At 40.8% G+C, this 23,453-nt stretch overlaps 1 protein-coding gene across 2 annotated transcripts; it reads left to right on the plus strand.

Annotated features, from left to right (window-relative positions):
- Positions 1 to 1,225: 1,225 nt before the first annotated feature.
- LOC100554508 (signal-regulatory protein beta-1) lies at positions 1,226 to 21,965 on the plus strand. Of its 2 annotated transcripts, XM_003225272.4 has the most exons (6): positions 1,229 to 1,535; positions 8,805 to 9,137; positions 11,928 to 12,227; positions 14,910 to 15,197; positions 15,306 to 15,422; positions 19,812 to 21,965. In XM_003225272.4, exons 1-6 carry the CDS (start codon positions 1,475 to 1,477, stop codon positions 20,021 to 20,023), a joined length of 1,311 nt encoding a protein of 436 aa, XP_003225320.2. In that variant the 5' UTR covers positions 1,229 to 1,474; the 3' UTR covers positions 20,024 to 21,965. The 2 variants fall into 2 exon arrangements, with proteins under 2 accessions (XP_008115718.2, XP_003225320.2); XM_008117511.3 differs by having other exon boundaries at positions 1,226 to 1,535; positions 14,910 to 15,422.
- Positions 21,966 to 23,453: the final 1,488 nt, after the last annotated feature.

Raw genomic sequence — 23,453 nt, forward strand, 5'->3', positions numbered from 1 at the left:
GAGAAAATACTGGAGATCTTGACTGATCTTGATTGATGGAAGTTATAGTTCACCTGCATCCAGATAAACTGTGACCCCCATCGACAATGGACAGGGACCAAACCTGGCACAGAGAACCCCCATGACCAACTGAACATACTGCTGTGGTTTGTGGGCACTGACCTTGTGTATGGGAATTGTAGTTCACTCTTATCCAGGGTGCACTAAACCCAGCTGACAACGGATCTGGACCAAACCTGGCACACAGACCCAACATGGCCAACTCTACATACACGCAGGAGTTGGGGGCGATTGCCCTGGGACTCCCACTTATTCCGACCGACATGGCGTTCAATTTCAAACGACTTCAATTTCCAATACGCCTTGCGATTGCAATGACATCAATAAAGCACAGGGGCAATCTTTGCATGTGTGCAGTTTGAAATTAGAAAACAACTGCTTCTCTCATGGGCAATGGAATTAATTATATATACGTTTTTAAAGTTTTTATAATGTGTTTTAACAATGTTATTAATAAATCTGTTTATATTGTTTTGTTTTTATGATTGCATTTTGGGCATTAAATTTTGCCAATAAGCCAGTAAGCCGCCCTGAGTCCCCTCGGGTGAGAAGGGCGGGGTATAACTGTTGTAAATAAATAAATAAATAAATAAATAAAATTATACATCACATGTTCCAGAGTTGGAAAAACGTTTGATCTTAATGTTTATGCAGAAAAAAAGACAATTAAAAATGTAGTCAATCCACTAGCTTTATAATAAAAATTATTTTTGGGAAAAAAACTCCTTTTCCTTCCTTTGGCAAAACTACGGTTAGGTGGATCCCGTAGGCTGCGAGGAATGGTGGGAGTTTAAGTCCCTGGAGGGCCAAAGTTTGCCCATGTCTGCACTAAGCCTTTCCTAATGCCCCGGTGGCAAAGTGCGTTAAAGCACTGAGCTGCAGACCGAAAGGTCCCAGGTTCAAGCCCCGGGAGCGGCGGGAGCGGCCGCTGTTAGCTCCAGCTCCTGCCAACCTAGCAGTTCGAAAACATGCAAATGTGAGTAGATCAATAGGTACCGCTCCGGCGGGAAGGTAATGGCACTCCTTGCAGTCATGCCGGCCACATGACCTTGGAGGAGTCTACGGACAACGCCGGCTCTTCGGCTTAGAAATGGAGATGAGCGCCAACCCCCAGAGTCAGACATGACTGGACTTAACGTCAGGGGAAAACCTTTACCTTTAATGACAGGGAGCCCAAAGCCCTGAAAGGCAAAGAGCTGGGAAGGAAGGTGAGAAAGAAGAGTTTCTCCTGCTTTTTCCGCCTCCTTTCCAGAGAACATCCTTTTCCCAGATGGTTTGGAGCATTGCAAGAAGTGCATGCGCTCCAGCCACGCCGTTTCCCTTTCCTTTTCTTGCTGATTTGTTATCTCTGCCAATTGCGCACAGCCATTCGCTTACCAGGAAACGAAAGCACTTCTGAATACTGCAGGACACCATGCCTCCCGAAGTGGCCACGCTGCTCTGCTCCTGCCTGTTGTTCTTCCCTCCGAGTGCCAGTAAGTCCCAGGCGCCAGGGGGTCGCTTTCCCCCTCCATCCGCGGGGCAGAGGGGCCTGTGGGTTCGGGTCTCTCAGCCCACCAAGCCTTGCTTTTCGCAGGACAGACGAGGGACTTCTGCGCCTGTAGAATCCTACAACATCCCTTTGAACCGCCCTGGCTTAGAGCTATACTATCCTGGGAATATGTAACACTATTTTTGTAAGGACTGCACAATTAAACAGGAAATAACACTTTTATACCAGGAACAGATTTTTTTCCCGTTTTTGTTACATAGTGTTATTTATTTAGAACCCTAGTTCCCAACTTGGGGCGAACGAGAATGAGTTATTAACAGTTACTTTCTTTTTGCATTTCATATGGTTCCAGGTGACTCGTATACAATATATATATATATCCTATTAAAAGCTATATTTCTATATTTTTAGATTCTCAGATTTTATATTTTTATACAAACCTTAACCATTAATGTGTTATTTATGATGCTGATTGATTTATTTGTTTTAGTTAATGGTGTTTGGTTTGCTTATTTTTAATTGTTTGCTTAATGTCTTCTGTGTCCTGTATATGTCATTGAATGTTTGTTATTTTTGCTTTTGGAAGCCGCCCTGTGTCCCTCTGGGGAGAGAGGGCAGGTTAAAAATAAATTATTATTATTATTATTATTATTATTATTATTGACACAACAACATTGTTGTTGTTGCTGGATTTCGTATCACAAAATCACAAGTTGAACACTTCCCAAGTGTCTAGGACTGTGTGGTGTATTTTCAGATGATGCGCGCAGATCCCAGTAGGGTGGCCTTTTGCAGTTGGCAGATCGTAATTTTGTCAATGTCTATTGTTTCCAAATGCCGGCTGAGATCTTTTGGCACAGCACCCAAAGTGCCGATCACCACCGGGACCACCTGTACTGGTTTCTGCCAGAGTCTTTGAAGTTTAATAATAATAATAATAATAATAATAATAATAATAATAATAATAATATTGCAACATGCACATTATTAAAATTAAAATCAGAATGTACCCCGCAGGTAGCTGGTGGCAATGGAGATGGGAAATTCTCCTTATAGAGAGGAGTGGAGAGCATTGAGTGAATTAGAGATGCATGAGAGAGGAGGTTACTTTCACACCAAACACCCCACTCTTTTCGGTGTTCTTTTCACATTACAAGCTATACAAAATAGATACAAATGACTTTTTGTTCTGCATATGAATGTAGCAAGAAATCTGTGAAATAATCCAAAGCACAATTATTACTTGCCATAGGTAAGTCAATATTTTGTAAGATTTTTTAAAAAGATGATCAGCCCCAAGAAAATTAACATTAGGTGACAGGATATCCTCGCATATTCTCATCAAACACATGCAATGAAGTTGGACACTTCTGTTACCCTGAATTGGATACAGATGACTCAAATCCATTAATTCTTATATTTTTCTCTTTCATGGATGCCATGTTCTTTGGAAGCTTGTGTTGATGTGCTTTTTGGCTTTCCCCGCATGAATAGAGTTGACTTTTTGAATAATATTTTGGGAGAGTGTATGTGCGGAAATTGTAGAGATGCTTAGATGTGGCATGGCCAAAAAAAATTGGGAACGACTGATTTAGACACAGGTGTCTAGTCACTACTTTTGAAAATGCATTTCAAATATATGGCATAGCCTTATTCTACAATACTTGCATGGGTTTATTATGATGCAACAGAGATCAGTAGGGAGTGTCTGTGCAATTTGCATGGTGCTGATAAGAAATATGTTAGCTACTCCTATTACTCTGTGTGACGGAATATTTTTAAGACAAATTTTAAAATTTGGGTAAAAAGAAAAAAATAATCGGAGAACAAGGTCAATACCAAAAAGTGGATTTGCATGATAATTTATCTAATACAGTGGTTCCCAATTGTTTTTTGACCAGGGACTACTCCTCCAACATTAGTTCCAAAAGGGTTATAAATCAGTTTTTGGTCAACTGTAGATTCAGTTTGGTTATTTGGGGTGCTGATCCAGAAAAATTGCATTGAATAGACCACAACAGCTCTGGTTTCTGATACAGAACATATACCATCCAGTAGTCGGCATTTGCATGCCCACAGAAAACCATATTTAATAACCTAGAGCTGATGTGATCTGTCCAATACAATTTTCTGAATCAGCACCCCAAATAACCCCAGGAGCAGGCCTAAAAACAAAGACACCAAGGTGTCCTCGCTTCCAAGTGCCACATGGAACAGCTCCACTTGGGGAGGGAGGAGGAGGAGAAGCAGCAGTCAGGAGGCTTGGTGTCATGCCTTTCATGGGTAGTCAGCCTCTCCCCTCCCGACATCCCCGATTGCCTCGGCACTATAAGAGGGTTTCGCAAGACCATTCACTCTAGTTGCAACAGTGTAGTAACGGCGAGGCCACGGACCATATTTTAGTTCTTGGGGTCTGGTTGGGAACCACTGCTCTAATAGGATAGCTACAACTTTTCAACTGCAAGTTAAAAGTTTTATTCACAAGGATTTTCAGCATCACCCCATGTTATTGATCATTTGTCCTGAAATGCATGCAAAGAAGTAATCTTTTTTGCTTTACATACTGCTCAAAAACATTTACCTTAACAGTAGTCATAAGACAGTTTTCAGCAATTAGACTCCATGTGCAATTTCTGACAAAAACCTGCAAGGTATTTTTGCCCCGCCATAAAACCGTTTTGTACGGTACCAGTTGCTGTTTCTTCAACTGAAAGATCATTCAACAAACTGGCAAATCTATTGAAAACATGACAAAGAAGCACAACTATTCAACGAGTCAAGAATGACTTAATTTAGCAGTTTTGTGCATAGAAAATGATTTAGGTAAGCAAGCAGATTTCACTGACATTCAGGATGCAATGCCATAGGAAGGACTGTCCAGCAAGGTAGAACTGACTAGGAAGTTATAATAATGCACAAATGCAGAACTATCATCTTGAAGGGATTGATGATACTTTCTTCAGGCTGCAACAGCTCAGTGGCCACCAGAGATATTGAAGAACCCCCAGAGAATCCCTGGGAAATCTCACATACACCGACACACTTGGACTTTTTTAAAATGCAGTGGGAATTATTATATTGTTCTAAGCATCAGACACATGATCACAATAGGGAAGGCAGCAATTAATAATAGTAATAATAATAATGAATTTATTACCCACCTCTCCCCATGGCTCAAGGCGGGATACAACATAATTAAAACAAGAGATACAACAAGATAAAGTTACTATACAAGTTAAAGACTGCTAATGAATTGCAGATTAAAATTCAAAACTTAAAATTGACTGGGTAACCTGCTGGAAGATGGGTCTTCAAATGTGTTTTAAATTCCGATAGCTCATTGAGATCTCTTCTGCAAGTTGTTCTACAGTCCTGGGGTGACTGATAAAAAGGTCCTCTGGTGATGGTCTCCAGTCAGGTTCTGGCTGGTTGGAGAAGCTGCCTCCCAGAGGACCTCAGAGCTTTAAAGGGCGAATTGTGCAAGAATCATGTCTCGTTCCTTAATGTTCTTAAAGGCATGCATGTTTTTGGCCATGTGCCTTCCCCAAGCACGTGGTCAGGTATGGGATTTCTCATTGATTCGCTTGGGATGGAGGGCCAGGCCACAAACTCTACAGAAATATTGCCATCTTGTGGCACATGTAGTCATTCCGCTATCATCAACTCATAGGCAATAGGTGTTTTGTATAATGATGCCTCCCTGGAAAAAAATGACTAAACATTCTGAAAAGAGAGATAAAGTAGTAATGGAAGAATTTGACTATCCTGATATTTGTTGGAAGTCCTGCTCTGCCAAGAATATCAGGTCCACCAAATTCCTCACTTCTCCTGCAAACAATTTCATTGCTCAGAAGATCATAGAGGCAACAAGAGGGCCAGCTGTTTTAGATCTGCTCCTAACCAATGGGAAGCCTCCAGTGGCACAGCGTGTTAAAGCGCTGAGCTGCTGAACTTGCGGACCAAAAAGGTTGCAGGTTCAAATCCAGGGAGCAGAGTGAGCGCCCACTGTTAGCCCCAGCTTCTGCCAACCTAGCAGTTCGAAAACATGCAAATGTGAGTAAATCAATAGGTACGACTCTGGCAGGAAGCTAATGGCATTCGATGCAGTCATGTCGGCCACATGGCCTTGGAGGTGTCTATGGACAATGCTGTCTCTTTGACTTAGAAATGGAGATAAGCACCAACCCCCAGAGTCGGACATAACTGGACTTAATGTCAGGGGAAAACCTTTACCTTTACCCTAACCCTAACCAAAAGTGACGATGTGGGGTGCATCTACACTGTAGAATTTATACAGTTTGCAATCACTTTAAATGTTATGGTTGAATACTATGGTTTCATACTAGCTGTAGTTTTACAAGGTCGTGCGGCTTCTCTATCAAAGAGTACTGGTACTTAACCAAATTACACACCACTGGATTCCATAGCATTCAACCATGACAGTTAAAGTGATATCAGACTGCATTAATTCCAGTGGAATAGAAATGGAGGGTTCCTTAGGTGAGAGTGACAATGTTTTCCTGGAGTTTGGAGCTAAGCATAGTCAGGCACACATTAGAGCCTGAGAAAATTGATTACAGTAAATTAAGGAAATATCGGGTGTGATCAGGAATATTACAAGAGATGGAAGTTCATGATAAATGGCAGTTTCATAAGAGTGAAATATTGAAGGCACAATTTCAAACAGAAAACATGGGATGTCTCTAAAGTAACCAAGATGGATATCTAAAGAACTAAAGGAATCTTCTCAGGAGGTTTTTAAACAGAGCCTTAATAGCCATGTGTTAGGAGTGCTTTGAATCTGTTTTCCTGCATGACAGAATGGGGTTCGACCAGGCATGGGCAAACTTCGGCCCTCTAGGTGTTTTGGACTTCAACTCCTACCATTCCTAACAGCATCAGGCCTTTTCCTTTTCCCTCTCAGCCACTTAAGGGCTGAAGTTTGTCCATGCCTGGGTTAGACTGTATGGCCCTTTAGCTCTTTTTAAAAAATAAGTTTTTATTAAGTGAATTAATGGCATACAGAATATGAGAAAGAAAAACATTTAAAGATAATCGAATATATATATATATATATATATATATATATATATATATATATATATATATATAAAAAAAAAAAATACAGGTATGGCATTCCTCTGAACACCCCATCTGTGAACCACCACTCTTGACTTCTGGCACCACCCATTGGGAAACTAATGTCTTAAAAAAAACTGTACCCTTATCCTACATTAATAATTTTCCTTTGTAACTACAGTAGAGTCTCACTTATCCAAGACTGACTTATCCAAGGTTCTGGATTATCCAATGCATTTTTGTAGTCAATGTTTTCAATATATCATGATATTTTGGTGCTAAATTCGTAAATACAGTAATTACAACATAACATTACTGCATATTGAACTACTTTTCTGTCAAATTTGTTTTATAACATGATCTTTTGGTGCTTAATTTGTAAAATCATAACCTAATTTGATGTTTAATAGGCTTTTCCTTAATCCCTCCTTATTATCCAAGATATTCACTTGCCCGTTTAGCTTGGATAAGTGAGACTCTACTGTACTTTGAAATCTATTTTTGTCTTCTTTTCTAGCTCTCTCTTTTGTAACAGTTTACTTCCAAGGGACTCAAGCCTCAACTGTCTTCTAATTCCTAACACTGGCTTCTGCGCTCAAACAGATTCAAGCCTCAACTGTCATTCTTCAATTGTCATTCTTTAAAAATTGCATTCTAAACAGTCACTGGACCAGTCACATGGTCTGCAGCCCCTCCCAATCCTTCAAGTACACAGCTAAGAAAACTTCAAACTAAAGAAGTCATACACTTCAGGAAATAAACTGACACACTATAAAACAGACAAAACATTAGATAGAGGACGCTTGAGAAAGTTGCTATCTCCAACAGAGTCTTCATGGTGTAAGATAGCTTAGACTAAGTACAGTCGAGAAGCTGGATATCTCAAGTCTGAATTCAGCATTATGGCCACAATGCTATGCTGGCTCTTCTCAGAACCATGAGTGCAGATGTTTGATAAACCATATCTATACCATAGTGTTGACATAGATAACTCTCTCCAATCCCAAAGCTGCAGTTAGCTGTGAGATTGAAATTTCTGTTGATGCCACTAAACAAATATGAAATACTTTAATTAATTTTTTATTTCCAATATATGCTGCTATTTTGAATTTTCTTCTGAATTCCCTAAGGCTATTATTTTTAAGGAAAAGAGTAGACAAAATGTATTAGTACTGTCCCTTCAATTCAGGCCTGCAGTGCCAAAGAAATATGTGTCTTTTTATCTTTGATAAATTGTAATTCTCCTAAAACTGGCCATGAGGAGAGAAATAACATGCATTACTGGGTTACTGTGAGTTTTCCGGGCTATAGGAATATGTTTGAGAAGCATTCTCTCCCTACATTTCGCCCACATCTATGGCAGGCATCCTCAGAGGTTGTGAGGTCTGTTGGAGACCAAGCAAGTGGGGTTTATATATCTGTGGAATGTCCAGGGTGGGAGAAAGAACTCGTGTCTGTCGGAGGCAAGTGTGGATGTTGCAGCTGGCCACCTTGATTAGCATTGAATAGCCAGCTAACACCTTCCAACAAAGGATTACCCCAGGCAGAAAGCCGCCAGACTTTGAAGCTGCAAGGCTATTAAATGCTAGTCAAGGTGGCCAATTGCAATATTCACATTTGCCTCAAATAGACAAGAGTTCTTTCTCCCACCCTGGACATTCCACAGATATATAAACCCCAGTTGCTTGGTCTCCAACAGCCCTCACAACCTCTGAAGATGCCTGCCATAGAAGTGGGCGAAATGTCAGGAGAGAATGCTTCTGGAACATGGTCATATAGCCCGGCAAATTCACAGCAAACAAGTGATTATGGCCAGGAAAGCCTTCGACAACACATTGAACATGCATTACTCTTGTTTCAGAAAGTGATGTGGACAACACTCCTGCATTCATATTTAACTACTTTGCAGACTTAATCTGCTTTGTTTCATAAAGGAATCTTGGATGTTGGGCCCTTCCATACCGCACAATTATAATTTTATGTTTCTGCTTTAACAGCAATGTCTGCTTTGTCTGTAATCTAGAGACTTGTAGTCTGGTGAGGCACCAGAGATCTCTGGCTGTATGAATCATAATATATGAATTGATTTCAATTTTTAATGAATAGGTATATATCTTTGGTGTAAACCTGCAATAATTCCCACCTTATCCTACTTTTGCTTTGTCTTTTTCAGGGGCAGATTTGGAGGTCACAGTGTTTCCAGCTGTAATCCGTGCCAAACCAGGTTCTGATGTAGAGTTGCCTTGTTCTATAGTGGATACATTGAGGCCTATAAATTTAAAGCAGCTGGCTGTGATCTGGAAGATTGGCTCAAAAGTCATTGCAAAATATGAAGATATATTTGAGGCCAGAAGGCCAGGGGCTACAATTTCAGTTGAGAATCTGCAGAAGGGAAATGCCACCCTCTTGCTACCAGGTGTACAAGATTCGGATGCAGGTCTTTATATGTGTGAAGTTATCCATGAACCAAACCAGGGAGAAGGAACTGTGCAACTGAAAATTGAAGGTAAAAGGAGCAAAGGGAAGTGTCTGTGGATAATACTCTCCCAGTGATGATGTTTAAAAGCACTTTGAACCGTGATAATTTAAGGACTTTATTGCACAAATCTGCCATTCCACTATAGTTGCTTCATAACGGAGAGTGGATATACACCAGGTTGAACATATTCGATATTGCACTTCTCTTCAATGGAACAATTGCACTGATTCATAAATTTGTGGTTTTGCAATTGTACTTCCGAACACCATCTTTACTCTGCCTTCGCACACTTCTGCGGTTCCTCATTTTTTATTATTAGTGTAATTGCACAATTCCAGCTTTTTTTAAAAGGAAAATTAGCGTAACTATAAAATATAAAAGGAAAAAGAAACAACCACTAGGGGGATAGTAAAGGGAATTTTACCTCTGATGTCACTTTATGGCTGGTTTTGAGAATTATTTATGAGTTTTACTCGTTAATAACTAGGGATGGGAGAATCATGCAGAGGAGGCAGACTAGTGTTGGGATGCACACAAGGCTAGTTTGCCTATCTCAGGTAATAAGTCTCCAAATACTTGACTTAAAGTTTGAACATACCTTGTTTTAGGTGTGAAGAAACTTTGATTTCCAGGGGTGTTGAATTACAATTCCCATCATTCCTGACCATTGACTGTGTTCGAACTGATGAGAATTTTAGTGAGCAAGAGGGATGCGTCATTTTTGTTTCAAGGCACTGTACCTTACATCAGAGTCACACAAATGTGATAGGGCAGTATTTGCTGACATGGCTCCTCATCTGGAAAGCTGATGTCTGTCTGTTTTTACATTCAGCATATTGGTTCTCATGTTGTGCCTTATTTCTGTTGGAGTTCAATCCCACGCTGCTCCATGTATTACTGGAGTCTATCTTGCAGGATCTTGAGCAATTACCTTACTGGCATGTGAAATAAGTGTACGAAAGTTTGAGCATTCTTTAGTGTTTCCCTTTTTTGGTATGGGGATATAAATTGATTTTTTTCCAATCTGCTGGCCATTCTTGTGTTTTCCATATTTGCTGGCATATGGCATGCATCACCTTGATAGCATCATCTTCCAAGTCTTTAAATAGTTCAGCTGGGATCCCGTCATCTCCTGCTGCCTTGGTATTAGCAATGCTTCTTGAGGCCCATTCAACCTCATTCCTCAGGAAGTCTGGTTTTAATTCACTCACCACACCGTCAAAGCTATCCTCGATATTATTATATTTCCAATACAGATCTTCTGTATAGTCTTGCCATCTTCTCTTGATTTCTCCAGCTTCTGTAAGGTCCTTGCCATCTTTGTTTTTGCCTGAAATTTACCTCCGATGTTTCTAATAGTTGGAATGTATCTATTTCTTCTCTCCTCTCTGTTTCCGCTCTCATTCTGATTGGTTGTGTAGAATTGATACTTTGTAGGTGCATGCCTTTTGTCTTTGACTTTCTACTTTTACTTCTCTGTGTGTGCAATATGTATTGAAATCTCTCCCTGCTTGTGTGTCAGGAGAGATGTAGTGCTTAGAGATTTTTCCCTTTCGTGAACCCTAGAAAAAATAAAGTTATAGAGTAGCTAGGACCCAGTTCTTTACTATCAGGAAATGTAGTTATTATTTTTGTAAATAAACATTTTGTGATTTTAAAGATCAAACCCCGGATCTTTGCCTCCTAAGCTCTACGTTCTTTACAGTCACATGACACTTCACGCTCTGCTTGCTGTGAGCTGAATGCTCGACTATAAGTATCTTGCTTTTGTATTTTTGGATGCTCTGCTGTATTTTTGGGTAGTTTTCCCAACATACAGAAAATCCTAACAATTTCATTCTGCTTTGTTGCTTGATGTACCTTTCTTCCAGCCTGGAAATAGTATCAGAAATTACATTTTTAGGCATTTTTGCCTGTTCCCAGGTCTAGGCCAGCACCTAGTGGATGTTAAGGGTGAAAATTGAGTAGCCATACCTGCCATCATTATACGAGTGCCACTTTGTCTTTTTCTGTATCTTTTTTTAAACATTACATTTTATTCATAAGTACAAAAATATGAACCAACAGGAAAAGACACAGGAAAAAGTTGCAGATAGCAAGAACAATACCCCCTTCAAAAAAAACAAAACAAAAAAAACGAAATTACAACAACTAACAGAATTACTGTATATCTAAAACAAGTATCTTAACCTATACAAACCCACACTGTTAAGCACATACTAAACATAAATAAGAACTAGTCTACAAGCGTCACACTAGTTGCCTGTTGATTTTTACTTCTTAGTTTCGAATTCCTTTTTAAAATCGTGTCAGAAGCGACTTGAGAACATACTGGAAGTCGCTTCTGGTGTGAGAGAATTGGCCGTCTACAGAGATGTGGCCTGGGGGACACCCAGATGTGTTACCATCCTGCTGGGAGGCTTCTCTCATGTCCCTGCAAGCTAGAGCTACAGATGGGAGCAACCCAACCTTCAGGTCAACAGTCCAACCGGCACAAGGGTTTGCGCCACCACGGATCCCTTTCAGATTCCTCAAAGTATCGGTATATATTAAGTCTTCTTTTGATAGCACTTCTAACTCAGAAAACCAGTAGCTGAAGTTTGTCCTCCTAATGTTCAATTGAAATTGTAGGGAAATGATAAATGAGTCCCAGTCTTTTTTAAAATTAGTCAAATGATCTTTTTCTGCATTTTATGGGTCTTTGTGTTGCTTGTTGACTTTTTAGGGGTGGGGAGTCAGGATGAGGCAAAATAGGGAAAATGTTGATACTCTTAAGAGGACAGTATTGTGCCACCTAATTATCTTTTCTAATTCCAGCTGCCCCAAACCTAACACATGGCCCCACCATAGTGCAATTGGGTGTGCCAAGCAGTGTGACGTGTGTGGCATCAGATTTTTATCCTGCTGACATCTTTGTGACATGGCTGAAAGATGGCAAGATAGTGAAACATCGAGAGCGGGCTACTGCTCATCCCCAAAGCAATCAACTGTTTAGTGCGGAGAGTACATTGGAGCTTACACCACAAATTGCTGATGTCAATTCCACAATTTCTTGCAAGATTGAACACAAAGCAATCCAACAGCCTCTTATAGAGGAATTTCAGCTGCAGGTACAAGGTAAGCGAACCCCTTTGCCTTTGCTAGGGTGTCTTTGTTTATAGCATTGCAAGTCTGCTCCAATAAGGGTCTAAAGTAAACACAATGATGAGAAGCAGAGGATGAGAATGGAATCCAGAGTAAATTAATAAATGAGGAAAGAAAACACAGTTTTAGGGTATCTATTTTCCAGTACACAGAAACCAACAAGATGAGTTTGAAATCCTAGTGCACTGTGACTTCATAGATATAACATATAACTCCCATGATTGGATGTAGGTTTGTTCTCTGCTGACTCAGAGGGTAGGACCGGGGCTAATGGTTTTAAGTTGTGGGAAAGTAAATTTCAGTTGAACACTACAAGTAATTTCTCGACAGTGAGAGCCGTTTGGCAATTAAACTAATTAACTAGAGTGATGGTGGGCTCTTTTTCTCTGGATATTTTCGAAAAACAGCCTGGACATCTTACTGCTAGGAATGCTGTAGCTGAAGTTCTGCAAGGTATGGGAAGTATTGGGTTCAGAGGCCAATGTATCTTCCAGGCTTGTGATTCTGCATGCCTTATTGCAATCTATTTCTCCTGCTATCTCTCAGGCCCCTTCTACACTGTCCTTATATCCCAGGATCTGATCCCAAGTTATCTGCTTTAAACTGGATTATATGAGTCTACACTGGCAGATAAGCATAGAATCTGGGATCAGATCACAGGATATAGGGCAGTGTAGAAGGGGCCTCAGAAATCACAAAACAAGAAAAAGGAAGACATGTGAATGAAAGTGAATGCTGATCACTTTGGCATGCTGTTGGCCACTGGAAGTGCAAAGGAGTAAAGAATGCCCCTCACTCTTTCTGCAGTCACAAATCACTGTTGTAGATAGTATAATGCCTTTTATTTTGTTTATTGTAATTATCTGGGATTGGCCCCATGTAATCCGCCCTGAGTCCCTTCGGGGAGATGGGGGCGGGGTACAAAAATAAAGTAGTAGTAGTAGTAGTAGTAGTAGTTGTTATTTATTATTATTATTATTATTATTATTATTATTATTATTATTATTATCACACAGCAAACAAGATATATTATTATTATTATTATTATTATTATTATTATTATTATTATTATTGTATGACACAGAAAACAAGATAGATATTCTGGATTTCGTATCACAAAATCACAAGTCGAACACTTCCCAAGTGTCTAGGACTGTGTGATGTATTTTCGGATGATGTGAGCAGATCCCAGTAGGGTGGCCTTTTGCAGTTGGCAGATCGTAATTTTGTCAATGTCTATTGTTTCCAAATGCCTTCTAAGATCTTTTGGCACGATCACCACCGGGACCACCTGCACTGGTTTCTGCCAGAGTCTTTGAAGTTGAGGTCCTGATAGCAGCTGAGTTATTATTATTATTATTATTATTATTATTATTATTATTATTATTATTATTATTAAAAATTGGTAAGATAGCTATGCAAATGTCCATAGTAACATAAAATGTTTATCTCATGTAGTTACTGTCTTTAGTCGTCTCTGCCAAATAGTGGTGGTGCTTCACCAGACTATGGCTCCCATGATTCCATAGTATTGAAGCATTGCAATTAAACGTGTCAAACTGCAGTAATTCCAGAGTGTAGATGCACCACAAGAGAGCATGATAAATTGTATATTTTCTTATTTCCCCCTATCATTTGTAAACAATTGGGAAAAGCAATGGTTCTCCTTCTCCTGCCGTGTCGTTCAAACAGATCAGGCAGAGGAACACTCCTTCTCTTTTCAGCGAATTGCACCCTCCAGTTCCTTTGTGATCGCAGCTCCTTTCCTTGTCTGTCTATTTGGAGAGCTGGTATTTCAAAACAGGATGTCTCCACCAGAGACAGCTCAGATTTGATTGTGGAAATGACTCTGTAGCAATGGACACTTAACCCTTCCCTCACAGAACTGCAGAGAAGGAGACCACCCTCCAAGGCAGCTTTGCTTTAGGCGATCCCTCGTCACCAAGGGATGATGATTCTCCAAGTGTAGTGTCTTGGCGGTGAATTCCTAGGTGGCTATAGAGCCCTATTCTTGACCTGCATGTTCTTCCGCAGTGAGGATATCAGTTTCCAGACGGAAGGCGGTCCCAGTCAGGGTTGGCTTGACACACCTTCCTCTTGGCACATTTCTCCCTTAAGTCCTTCATTTGTGCCTCTTCGAATTCTGCAGCACTACTGGTCACAGCTGACCTCCAGTTAGAGTGCTCAAGAGCCAGGGCTTCCCAGTTCTCAGTGTCTATGCCACAGTTTTTAAGGTTGGCTTTAAGCCCATCTTTAAATCTCTTTTCCTGTCCAGCAACATTACATTTCAAGGAATTCCACTAGACTCCTGTTGGCACAACCTAGAATTGCATTGGTTTTTAAAGAAATATATTAATAAATGAAATATCAGATGGAAGGGATGGTTTTTGTTGGGACCTCAGCAGATGAGAGAATTGCTAACCAACCTTCCCCAGGTCCCATATTCCTGCTGCGGATCAGATCTGTGGTGGCGATGACGCATTCAAACTAAGGTGTATATTATCTCTCGTATACTGTATAGATGCTGCAACTATTTCCCATAAGACTTCAGTTTAGTGGGTGTTGCCGTAGTTGTAGGTAGCCTGCTTGAGTATTGTATGGTCCAGTATTGGGCAACCTTCAGGAGAAGCTTACATTTCCTTCCTTGTATTGCAGCTAAACCAATAGTTGAGGTGGTCACTTTGCCACCAGAAGAGAAGGATTTCTGTGCAGCCAAGTGCCTAGTGAGCGGGTTTTACCCTGAAACAATTCACATAGACTGGCTGCAAAATGGGGCTCAGGAGGAGACACTCAAGTCTCAGGCAGAGATCATGTCAGATGGGACGTTCTCTATTAAGGTTCTTGTCCTACAGAAAACGGGCAATAAAAGCATCTTTACCTGCCTAGTACAGCATGAATCTTTGGATGCACCACTGAGAAAGGAAGTCCTCTGGCTGCCCAAAGGTGAGGGGGACAGTGTTACTCACCGCACAACCCTGTCTTCCCAAAGCCCTGGGAAGGAACCGACCACCCAATCATCCTGCCCCACTGCTGTCTCTCTGTGTCCAACAGATCCACCTCCTCCAGAGACTTGTACATCATATCTTCCTTGGCTATATGGAATTATTGGACTCCTTGTGGGGCTTGTTGTTGCTTATTTAGCAACAACATTCTACTATAAAAAGAAAGGTGAGTCTATGCTTTTAGATGGATGGGATTATGAAAGTATTCTTACAATTTGGCAAATGCTTGTCTTAGACCAGGGTAGACAAAATTAAATCTTTGAATCACAAAACGATTCACTAATTATTGGAAAAAAGTCTAATAGGGGATACAATACAATGCTGGTTTTTAAACGTTTTCAGACATTTTTAAAATTAGCATTTCAAATAGGAGTGCCTATTTCTTTTTTGGAAGTTTCCTTCAGTTATATATTGAAAAAAGCAAGTTATTAAATAAATAATCAGTTGCTTCTGCACCTTTCCAGTATCTTTACCCTCTTCTTTCTGCTCCTGAAATCCTCCAGGTCTAGCAGTACAGCTTTTGAAAAGGTGGCAGGAGGACCCTGTATTAATGTGTGTGTGTATGTAATATATATATATCTCCAAAACCAGACGTTTGAGTCACTTCCAACTACCCTCCCTCAATTTTGGTAATTCACGTGGCTCCTAGTGTCTCCTTGGTCAGACATGTGGCTCCCAGACTTGTTCCAGTCACCCACTGCTGCCCTAGATCACTTTCTACCTGTTTATGCTGGGTGAATACTGTTAGTTGGTGGCTGCAGATTAGTCGTTTCCATCACATGAGAGCTTCAGTTGCCTGGATTCCACGTATGTGTCTGTTCCAATGTGGTATAATAAGCCCCATCTACACTGCCATATAATGAAGTTTCATAATATAGTTTAACTACACTGAATTGTATTATATGGCAACTAGCTGTGCCCAGCCACGCGTTGCTGTGGCTTAGTCTGGTGGTGTTGGTTGTATTACATTAGGTTGTATTTATGCTGTGACCTCCACCTTCTTTATACTCACATTAGTAGTAGTATTTGAAGTCTGTTACCTTCTTCAATTTTGTGTTGATTGATAATTGCTTGAGATCCCTGTTGTCTTTGGTTTGTTGTTAATTGTAATTTCTGATTCTGCTGAGTGCGGTTTATATTTTTATTGTGGTACAATAGTCCTTTTTTTGTTTTGCCTGTGTAGGTGTTTATTATTATTGTTGTTGTAGTGGTCATGAAGGTTGGATAAGTTAGATGCTACTGAATTGTTTTTTGGAGGCCCAGTGTAGCACTGACTGGCCTCTCAGCCTCAGTGCCTGGCTGTTTCTTGCGGGTGATGGTGTTGATTCTTGTTGTTGTTGTTGTTGTCATTGTTATTATTGTAATTGTTTTTTGGAGGCCAAGTGTGAATGTAGGGATTGGGGAGGTGGATGAGTTGTGTTGTCAAATGTTGTATTTGTTATAGTCACAATGCGTTGTTGTGAGTTTTGTGGGTCTGGATTGTGGTTTTGTGGTGTGGTTGTGTTGTTACAACTGAGAGGCAAGGCTTTTGTGTTGTGTTGTGAAGTTTTGTATTTCTGGGGCGTTTAGTTGTGTGCCAAGTTTTGTATTTCTGGGGCGTTTAGTTGTGTTGTTATAGTCACGATGCATTGTTGTGAGTTTTGTGGGTCCGGATTGTGGTTTTGTGGTATGGTTGTGTTGTTACAACCGGGAGGCAAGGTTTTTGCGTTGTGTTGCCAAGTTTTGTATTTCTGGGGCGTTTAGTTGTGTGCCAAGTTTTGTATTTCTGGGGCGTTTAGTTGTGTTGTTATAGTCATGATGCATTGTTGTGAGTTTTGTGGGTCTGGATTGTGGTTTTGTGGTGTGGTTGTGTTGTTACAACTGAGAGGCAAGGCTTTTGTGTTGTGTTGCGAAGTTTTAAATTTCTGGGGCATTTAGTTGTGTGCCAAGTTTCGTATTTCTGGGGCGTTTAGTTGTGTTGTTATAGTCACGATGCGTTGTTGTGAGTTTTATGGGTCTGGATTGTGGTTTTGTGGTGTGGTTGTGTTGTTACAACCTGGAGGGAAGGCTTTTGCGTTGTGTTGCCAAGTTTTGTATTTACGGGGCGTTTAGTTGTGTTGTTATAGTCACGATGCGTTGTTGTGAGTTTTGTGGGTCCTGTGTGGTTTTGTGGTGTGGTTGTGTTGTTACAACTGGGAAGCAAGGCTTTTGCATTGTGTTGCCAAGTTTTGTATTTCTGGGGCGTTTAGTTGTGTTGTTATTGCATGATGCGTTGTTGTGAGTTTTGTGGGTCTGGATTGTGGTTTTGTGGTGTGGTTGTGTTGTTGTAACCTGGAGGCAAGCCTTTTGCATTGTGTTGCCAAATTTCGTATTTCTGGGATGTTTAGTTTTGTTGTTATAGTCACTGCGCAAACAACTTTATCATTTTATATATATAGACTAGCTGTGCCCGGCCACGCGTTGCTGTGGCTTAGTCTGGTGGTGTTGTTCAGTCTACATTAGGTTGTATTTATGCTGTGACCTCCACCCTTCTTTATACTCACATTAGTAGTAGTATTTGAAGTCTGTTACCTTCTTCAATTTTTGTGTTGATTGATAATTGCTTGAGATCCCTGTTGTCTTTGGTTTGTTGTTAGTTGTAATGTCTGATTCTGCTGAGTGCGGTTTATATTTTTATTGTGGTACAATAGTCTTTTTTTTTTTGCCTGTGTAGGTGTTTATTATTGTTGTAGTTGTTGTGGCCATGAAGGTTGGATAAGTTAGATGCTACTGTATTGTTTTTTGGAGGCCCAGTGTAGCACTGACTGGCCTCTCAGCCTCAGTGCCTGGCTGTTTCTTGCCTGTGATGGTGTTGATTCTTATTGTTGTTGTTGTTGTCATTGTTATTATTGTAATTGTTTTTTTGGAGGCCAAGTGTGAATGTAGGGATTGGGGAGGTGGATGAGTTGTGTTGTCAAATGTTGTATTTGTTATAGTCACAATGCGTTGTTGTGAGTTTTGTGGGTCCGGATTGTGGTTTTGTGGTGTGGTTGTGTTGTTACAACTGAGAGGCAAGGCTTTTGTGTTGTGTTGCCAAGTTTTGTATTTCTGGGGCGTTTAGTTGTGTGCCAAGTTTTGTATTTCTGGGGCGTTTAGTTGTCTTGTTATAGTCACGATGCACTGTTGTGAGTTTTGTGGGTCCGGATTGTGGTTTTGTGTTGTGGTTGTGTTCTTACAACTGGGAGGCAAGGCTTTTGCGTTGTCAAATTTTGTATTTCTGGGGCGTTTAGTTGTGTTATAGTCACGATGCGTTGTTGTGAGTTTTGTGGGTCCGGATTGTGGTTTTGTGGTGTAGTTGTGTTGTTACAACCAGGAGAAAAGGCTTTTGTGTTGTGTAGTCAAGTTTTGTATTTCTGGGGCATTTAGTTGTGTGCCAAGTTTCGTATTTCTGGGGCGTTTAGTTGTGTTGTTATAGTCACGATGCATTGTTGTGAGTTTTGTGGGTCTGGATTGTGGTTTTGTGGTGTGGTTGTGTTGTTACAACCGGGAGGCAAGGCTTTTGCGTTGTGTTGTCAAGTTTTATATTTCTGGGGCGTTTAGTTGTGTGCCAAGTTTCGTATTTCTGGGGCGTTTAGTTGTGTTGTTATAGTCACGATGCATTGTTGTGAGTTTTATGGGTCTGGATTGTGGTTTTGTGGTGTGGTTGTGTTGTTACAACCTGGAAGGAAGGCTTTTGCATTGTGTAGCGAAGTTTTGTATTTCTGGGGCGTTTAGTTGTGTTGTTATAGTCACGATGCGTTGTTGTGAGTTTTATGGGTCCTGTGTGGTTTTGTGGTGTGGTTGTGTTGTTATAACTGGGAGGCAAGGCTTTTGCATTGTGTTGCCAAATTTTGTATTTCTGGGGCGTTTAGTTGTGTTGTTATCGCATGATGCGTTGTTGTGAGTTTTGTGGGTCTGGATTGTGGTTTTGTGGTGTGGTTGTGTTGTTGTAACCTGGAGGCAAGCCTTTTGCATTGTGTTGCCAAGTTTCGTATTTCTGGGATGTTTAGTTTTGTTGTTATAGTCACTGCGCCCGCAACTTTATCCTTTTATATATATAGATGTAGATGGGGCCATAGTTGCCGTAGATATCAGAATAGTCAGCTCTTCACATTCACAGGGATTAGGAGCACAGGACTCCTGCAAAAGTGAAAAATTGCAAATGAAAAATGCAACTTTTTTTACTTGAAAGAACTCTAGTGATTTACAGGTTTACCAGCACAAATCTGTAGTCAGCCTCTTTCAAAATCGCATTGGAGGATGTAGAGAAGTGTTCCATAGAGTTGCTCTGGAAGACCTGGAGATTCGTAGAGAGAACATTTTAATCAAATCTGTAAATATTAGGAAATCTGCAAAAGTCAAACTACAAATGTTGAGGATAGACTGTGCCATATACATAAAGCTGATTTTGAAAGGCATGAATTCTTTGAACCAGAGCAAGCAGTGATAGTGTGGTCCAGAAACCAGCTCTGATGAGAAAGCAAGGCTGAAATAATAGAGGTAATCATAGATTGAAGTTCAGGAACTCTTTGTTTACTCTTTCTCTCTCTGTTTGCAGCCACACCATCTCCAGGAAGAGAAAGTAAACATCTCCTTGCAAAAGCCAAGAAGAATAGTGAGCAGGACACTTCAGAATGCAAGGCAGAAAAGACCGATGTTGGGCTACACCACACAAAGGTCCACCCTGAGCAGGATGACAAAGAGGGTCATCAGAATATATTAGATGTCAAGACAGAAGAACCACCTCATGATTCTGATTCAGCGCTATAGGAACAATCAAAGAAGAATTGGGACTGGGACAGAGAAAGGCCCTGACATCTCAGAACCTGGGATGGTCCTGCTTTGGCAGCTTTAAACATAAAGAACTGCCATACTGTATCCCAGAGATGTGCGCAAAATTTTTGCCTTTGTTTAATTCGTGCTGTCGTTTTGTGTCGACCGTTCATCTACACGAAACGACAGACGACAGTTTTGTACGAAACAATAGGCAACACGAAAATGAAAGCCGCACAGTCATCATGCTGGCTTTCGTTTTCTGCCACATGGCCTCCATGGCTACAATTCACTTTCTCGTGCGCAGGTGAACTATAAATACCAATACCAACTGATCCCAAATGTCCAAGCCAATTCCCCTCGAAACCCACCAGTATTCAAATCTGGGCTTATCGGGTATGCATGGCAAGCTTGGTCCAGACCCACCATTGTCTGGGTTCATAGCATTCTGGGTGTAGTTGAACTACAACTCCTAAATTCCCCAGGAGGAGTCACAGTGCTCTGACTTGATGCAGGGTGAACTACAACTTCCACCATGTGGAGTCAATCCCCCAAACTACTCCAGTAAGTTTAGTTGCTGCTCATTTCTGCTCTGTTTGTTATGCAGACAGATTTGAAAGGGAAGGGCAGGAGGTGGGGTCATGCAAATTTCACACCAATGGAGAACCCTGAGATGCCTGCCTTTGGTGGAGGAAAATGCAAAATCTAGGATGAAATGTTCTCCAAATGAAAGCATTCTTTGGGTGGTGGGCCCTAGTATTTGGGAAGGACATTGGCAGGGTTTGGGCTACATGTTCATGGAGCTCGCTGTAACCACAATGTCAGTGGACGGGAGTGACTTGGTGGCTCCTTAGCACTGGGAACTATAGCCTGTTTGTGGAGGCCAGAGGCTGTCTGTGTGAGCAGACACCCATGACACATACACACATACAGGTTTACACTTTTATTATGGACTAGCTGTGCCCAGCCACACATTGCTGTGGCATAGTCTGGTGGTCAGAGGAATCCCTCTGGTTAGGAAGCAGCCTGGCTTTGAAGCTGTAAGGCTGTTCAGTGGTATTCAAGGTGGCCAACAGAGGATCCCCCTGGTTAGGAAGCAGCCTGGCTTTGAAGCTGCAAGGATGTTCAAACAATCAAACAATAACCTAATAATAATAGTAAGAAGAAGAAGAAGAAGAAGAAGAAGAAGAAGAAGAACTTCATTTGGATCCCACCCTACCTCCCCATGGGGACTCAGGTCGGCTTCAAACATAGTAACAGGCAAACATTCAATGCTTATATAAACAATGCAGAGCTAGATATAAATTTATAATTATAGATACTAATTTCACATATGCATTTCCCCCTGAAACGTTTGCAAATCCCTGTGTGTGTGTGTGCGCGCGCATTTCCCCTACAATATTTGCAAGCCCTATATAGTCTCACTTATCCAACGTTCTGGATTATCCAACACATTTTTGTAGTCAATGTTTTCAATACATCATGATATTTTGGTGCTAAATTCGTAAATACAGTAATTACTACATAGCATTACTGCGTATTGAACTACTTTTTTTGTAAAATCATAACCTAATTTGATGTTTAATAGGCTTTGCCTTAATCCCTCCTTATTATCCAACATATTCGCTTATCCAACATTTTGCCAGCCCGTTTATGTTGGATAAGTGAGACTCTACGGTATGTATGTGTATATATATATTAGGTTATTGTTTGATACCATATTGTTTTTGTTGCCCCTACTTTTCCACTTATAGAGCGAGTTTATTGCTTTTCTTTGAAATACGGAAAATATTCAAAAACATTTAACCTACTAATGCCTCGATTAATGACATTTTATTGGTATTTATTTTTATTTTGAAATTTACCTGTAACTACTGCATTTCCCACCCCCGGCTTATACTCGAGTCAATAAATTATCCCAGTTTTTTTTGTGATAAAATTAGGTGCCTCGGCTTATATTCGGGTCGGCTTATACTCAAGTATATACTGTAAATATAGATAATATAGATATAGATTTTTGAAAGCAAATATTTTCTTGGGGTTTCTTTGTAAACCACCCCCCCCCCCCCCCCAAGTGCACTGCTCTGCTTCGCCTTGCTGGGGATTGGGGAACAAACAGTTCTGCCTGCCTGGCTGGCTGCAGAGAGAGCTTGCTCTTCCAGTTACCTTATTTTAAAAATACTTTAACAATATCAGAAAAAGGGGCTGAGGCTTTTCAAGTGAGTTTTGCTGGGGAGGAACGTGTGTATGTAATTCTTAGTTCAAAACCCCCTTCTTCTTCTCTTCCCCCTCCTTATTTTTATTTGTTTAAAAATAATTTCCAATGGAAATAACTTCTGCTTGGGTTTCCTTTCCTTCCTAATACTCTAGTCTTCTCCTCCCTTCCTCTGCTTGGCAACAGGAAAGATACTGTTGTTAACTTATTATTTTAGTATATTTTTGACAGCAATACATTTTGGAGTTTACTTTGTAATCCACTCCCCATTCCCCAACTGTTGAGTGCACTGCACAGTGCACACTGCTGTGCTTTGCCTTGGGAAAGCATACAGGTTAGTGCTCAGTCCTTGGGAAAACTAGCTTTCCTAATGTGACGCCTCAGGGCAGCGTGAGCACTGGGAACCAGACACGGAGGCCAATAAACAATCTAATATCTTCATTAAAGAAATAAAGGAGTCAAACAAAAATAAGTAGAGTATATAGTCCAGCAATAGTCCTTTCAGAAAAGGTCAAATATAGCCCAGTAATGTGAAAGTAGATGTCCAGTATTAGAGTTCAAAGTTTTAAATCCAATAACTGAAACACACTTAAACTTCTAGGCTGTTTGAGTGGGGATTATAGCAAGGTCTATCAAAGAGTTCCAGGTTTCAAGTCCGAGGCTAGGATAACAAGGCAAGGCAAAGTTAGTCATGGTAGAGCTGAATCGCTGTCCAGGCTTGGCAGGGAGACGAGATGCAACGCCCGGTCTACTCGAGAGTAGCGCGCCGCAGGAACTAGAGTCGATGTGATTTCTTCAACTGACACGTTGACACCGCAAAGGTCAGCCTGCGCACAGAACTTTTATGGGACTTCAATCTCCCCTCAAACCAGGTGCCTGAACACTTTTTCCCAAGGGAAAGTGGACTAAAGTCAACAACTTGCCAGATGCAAACCTCCCGGGAAACTCTCAAGGGAACTGGCTTAATTAGCGCTTGCTTTCTCTGCTAATCTAGCGCTTTTTCTCCTATTCTCCTTCTCAGAGCGGCATGTTTCCCAAAACAATTTTTGATCAAAAGGAGCACTCTCTGGAGAACCAGGCTCTGATTTAAGGGCTTTTGTAATTAACTGTGGGCTAAAACTGTCAACGGGACATCTGGAAGGGAGCTGAATCTTGCTGAGTCGGCACAAACCCCATATCTTCTTCAGTCTGATCCATAATGGCTACAGGGTC

This window comes from Anolis carolinensis, chromosome 6, assembly GCF_035594765.1.
Source record: "Anolis carolinensis isolate JA03-04 chromosome 6, rAnoCar3.1.pri, whole genome shotgun sequence".
Taxonomy (NCBI): Eukaryota; Metazoa; Chordata; class Lepidosauria; order Squamata; family Dactyloidae; genus Anolis; species Anolis carolinensis.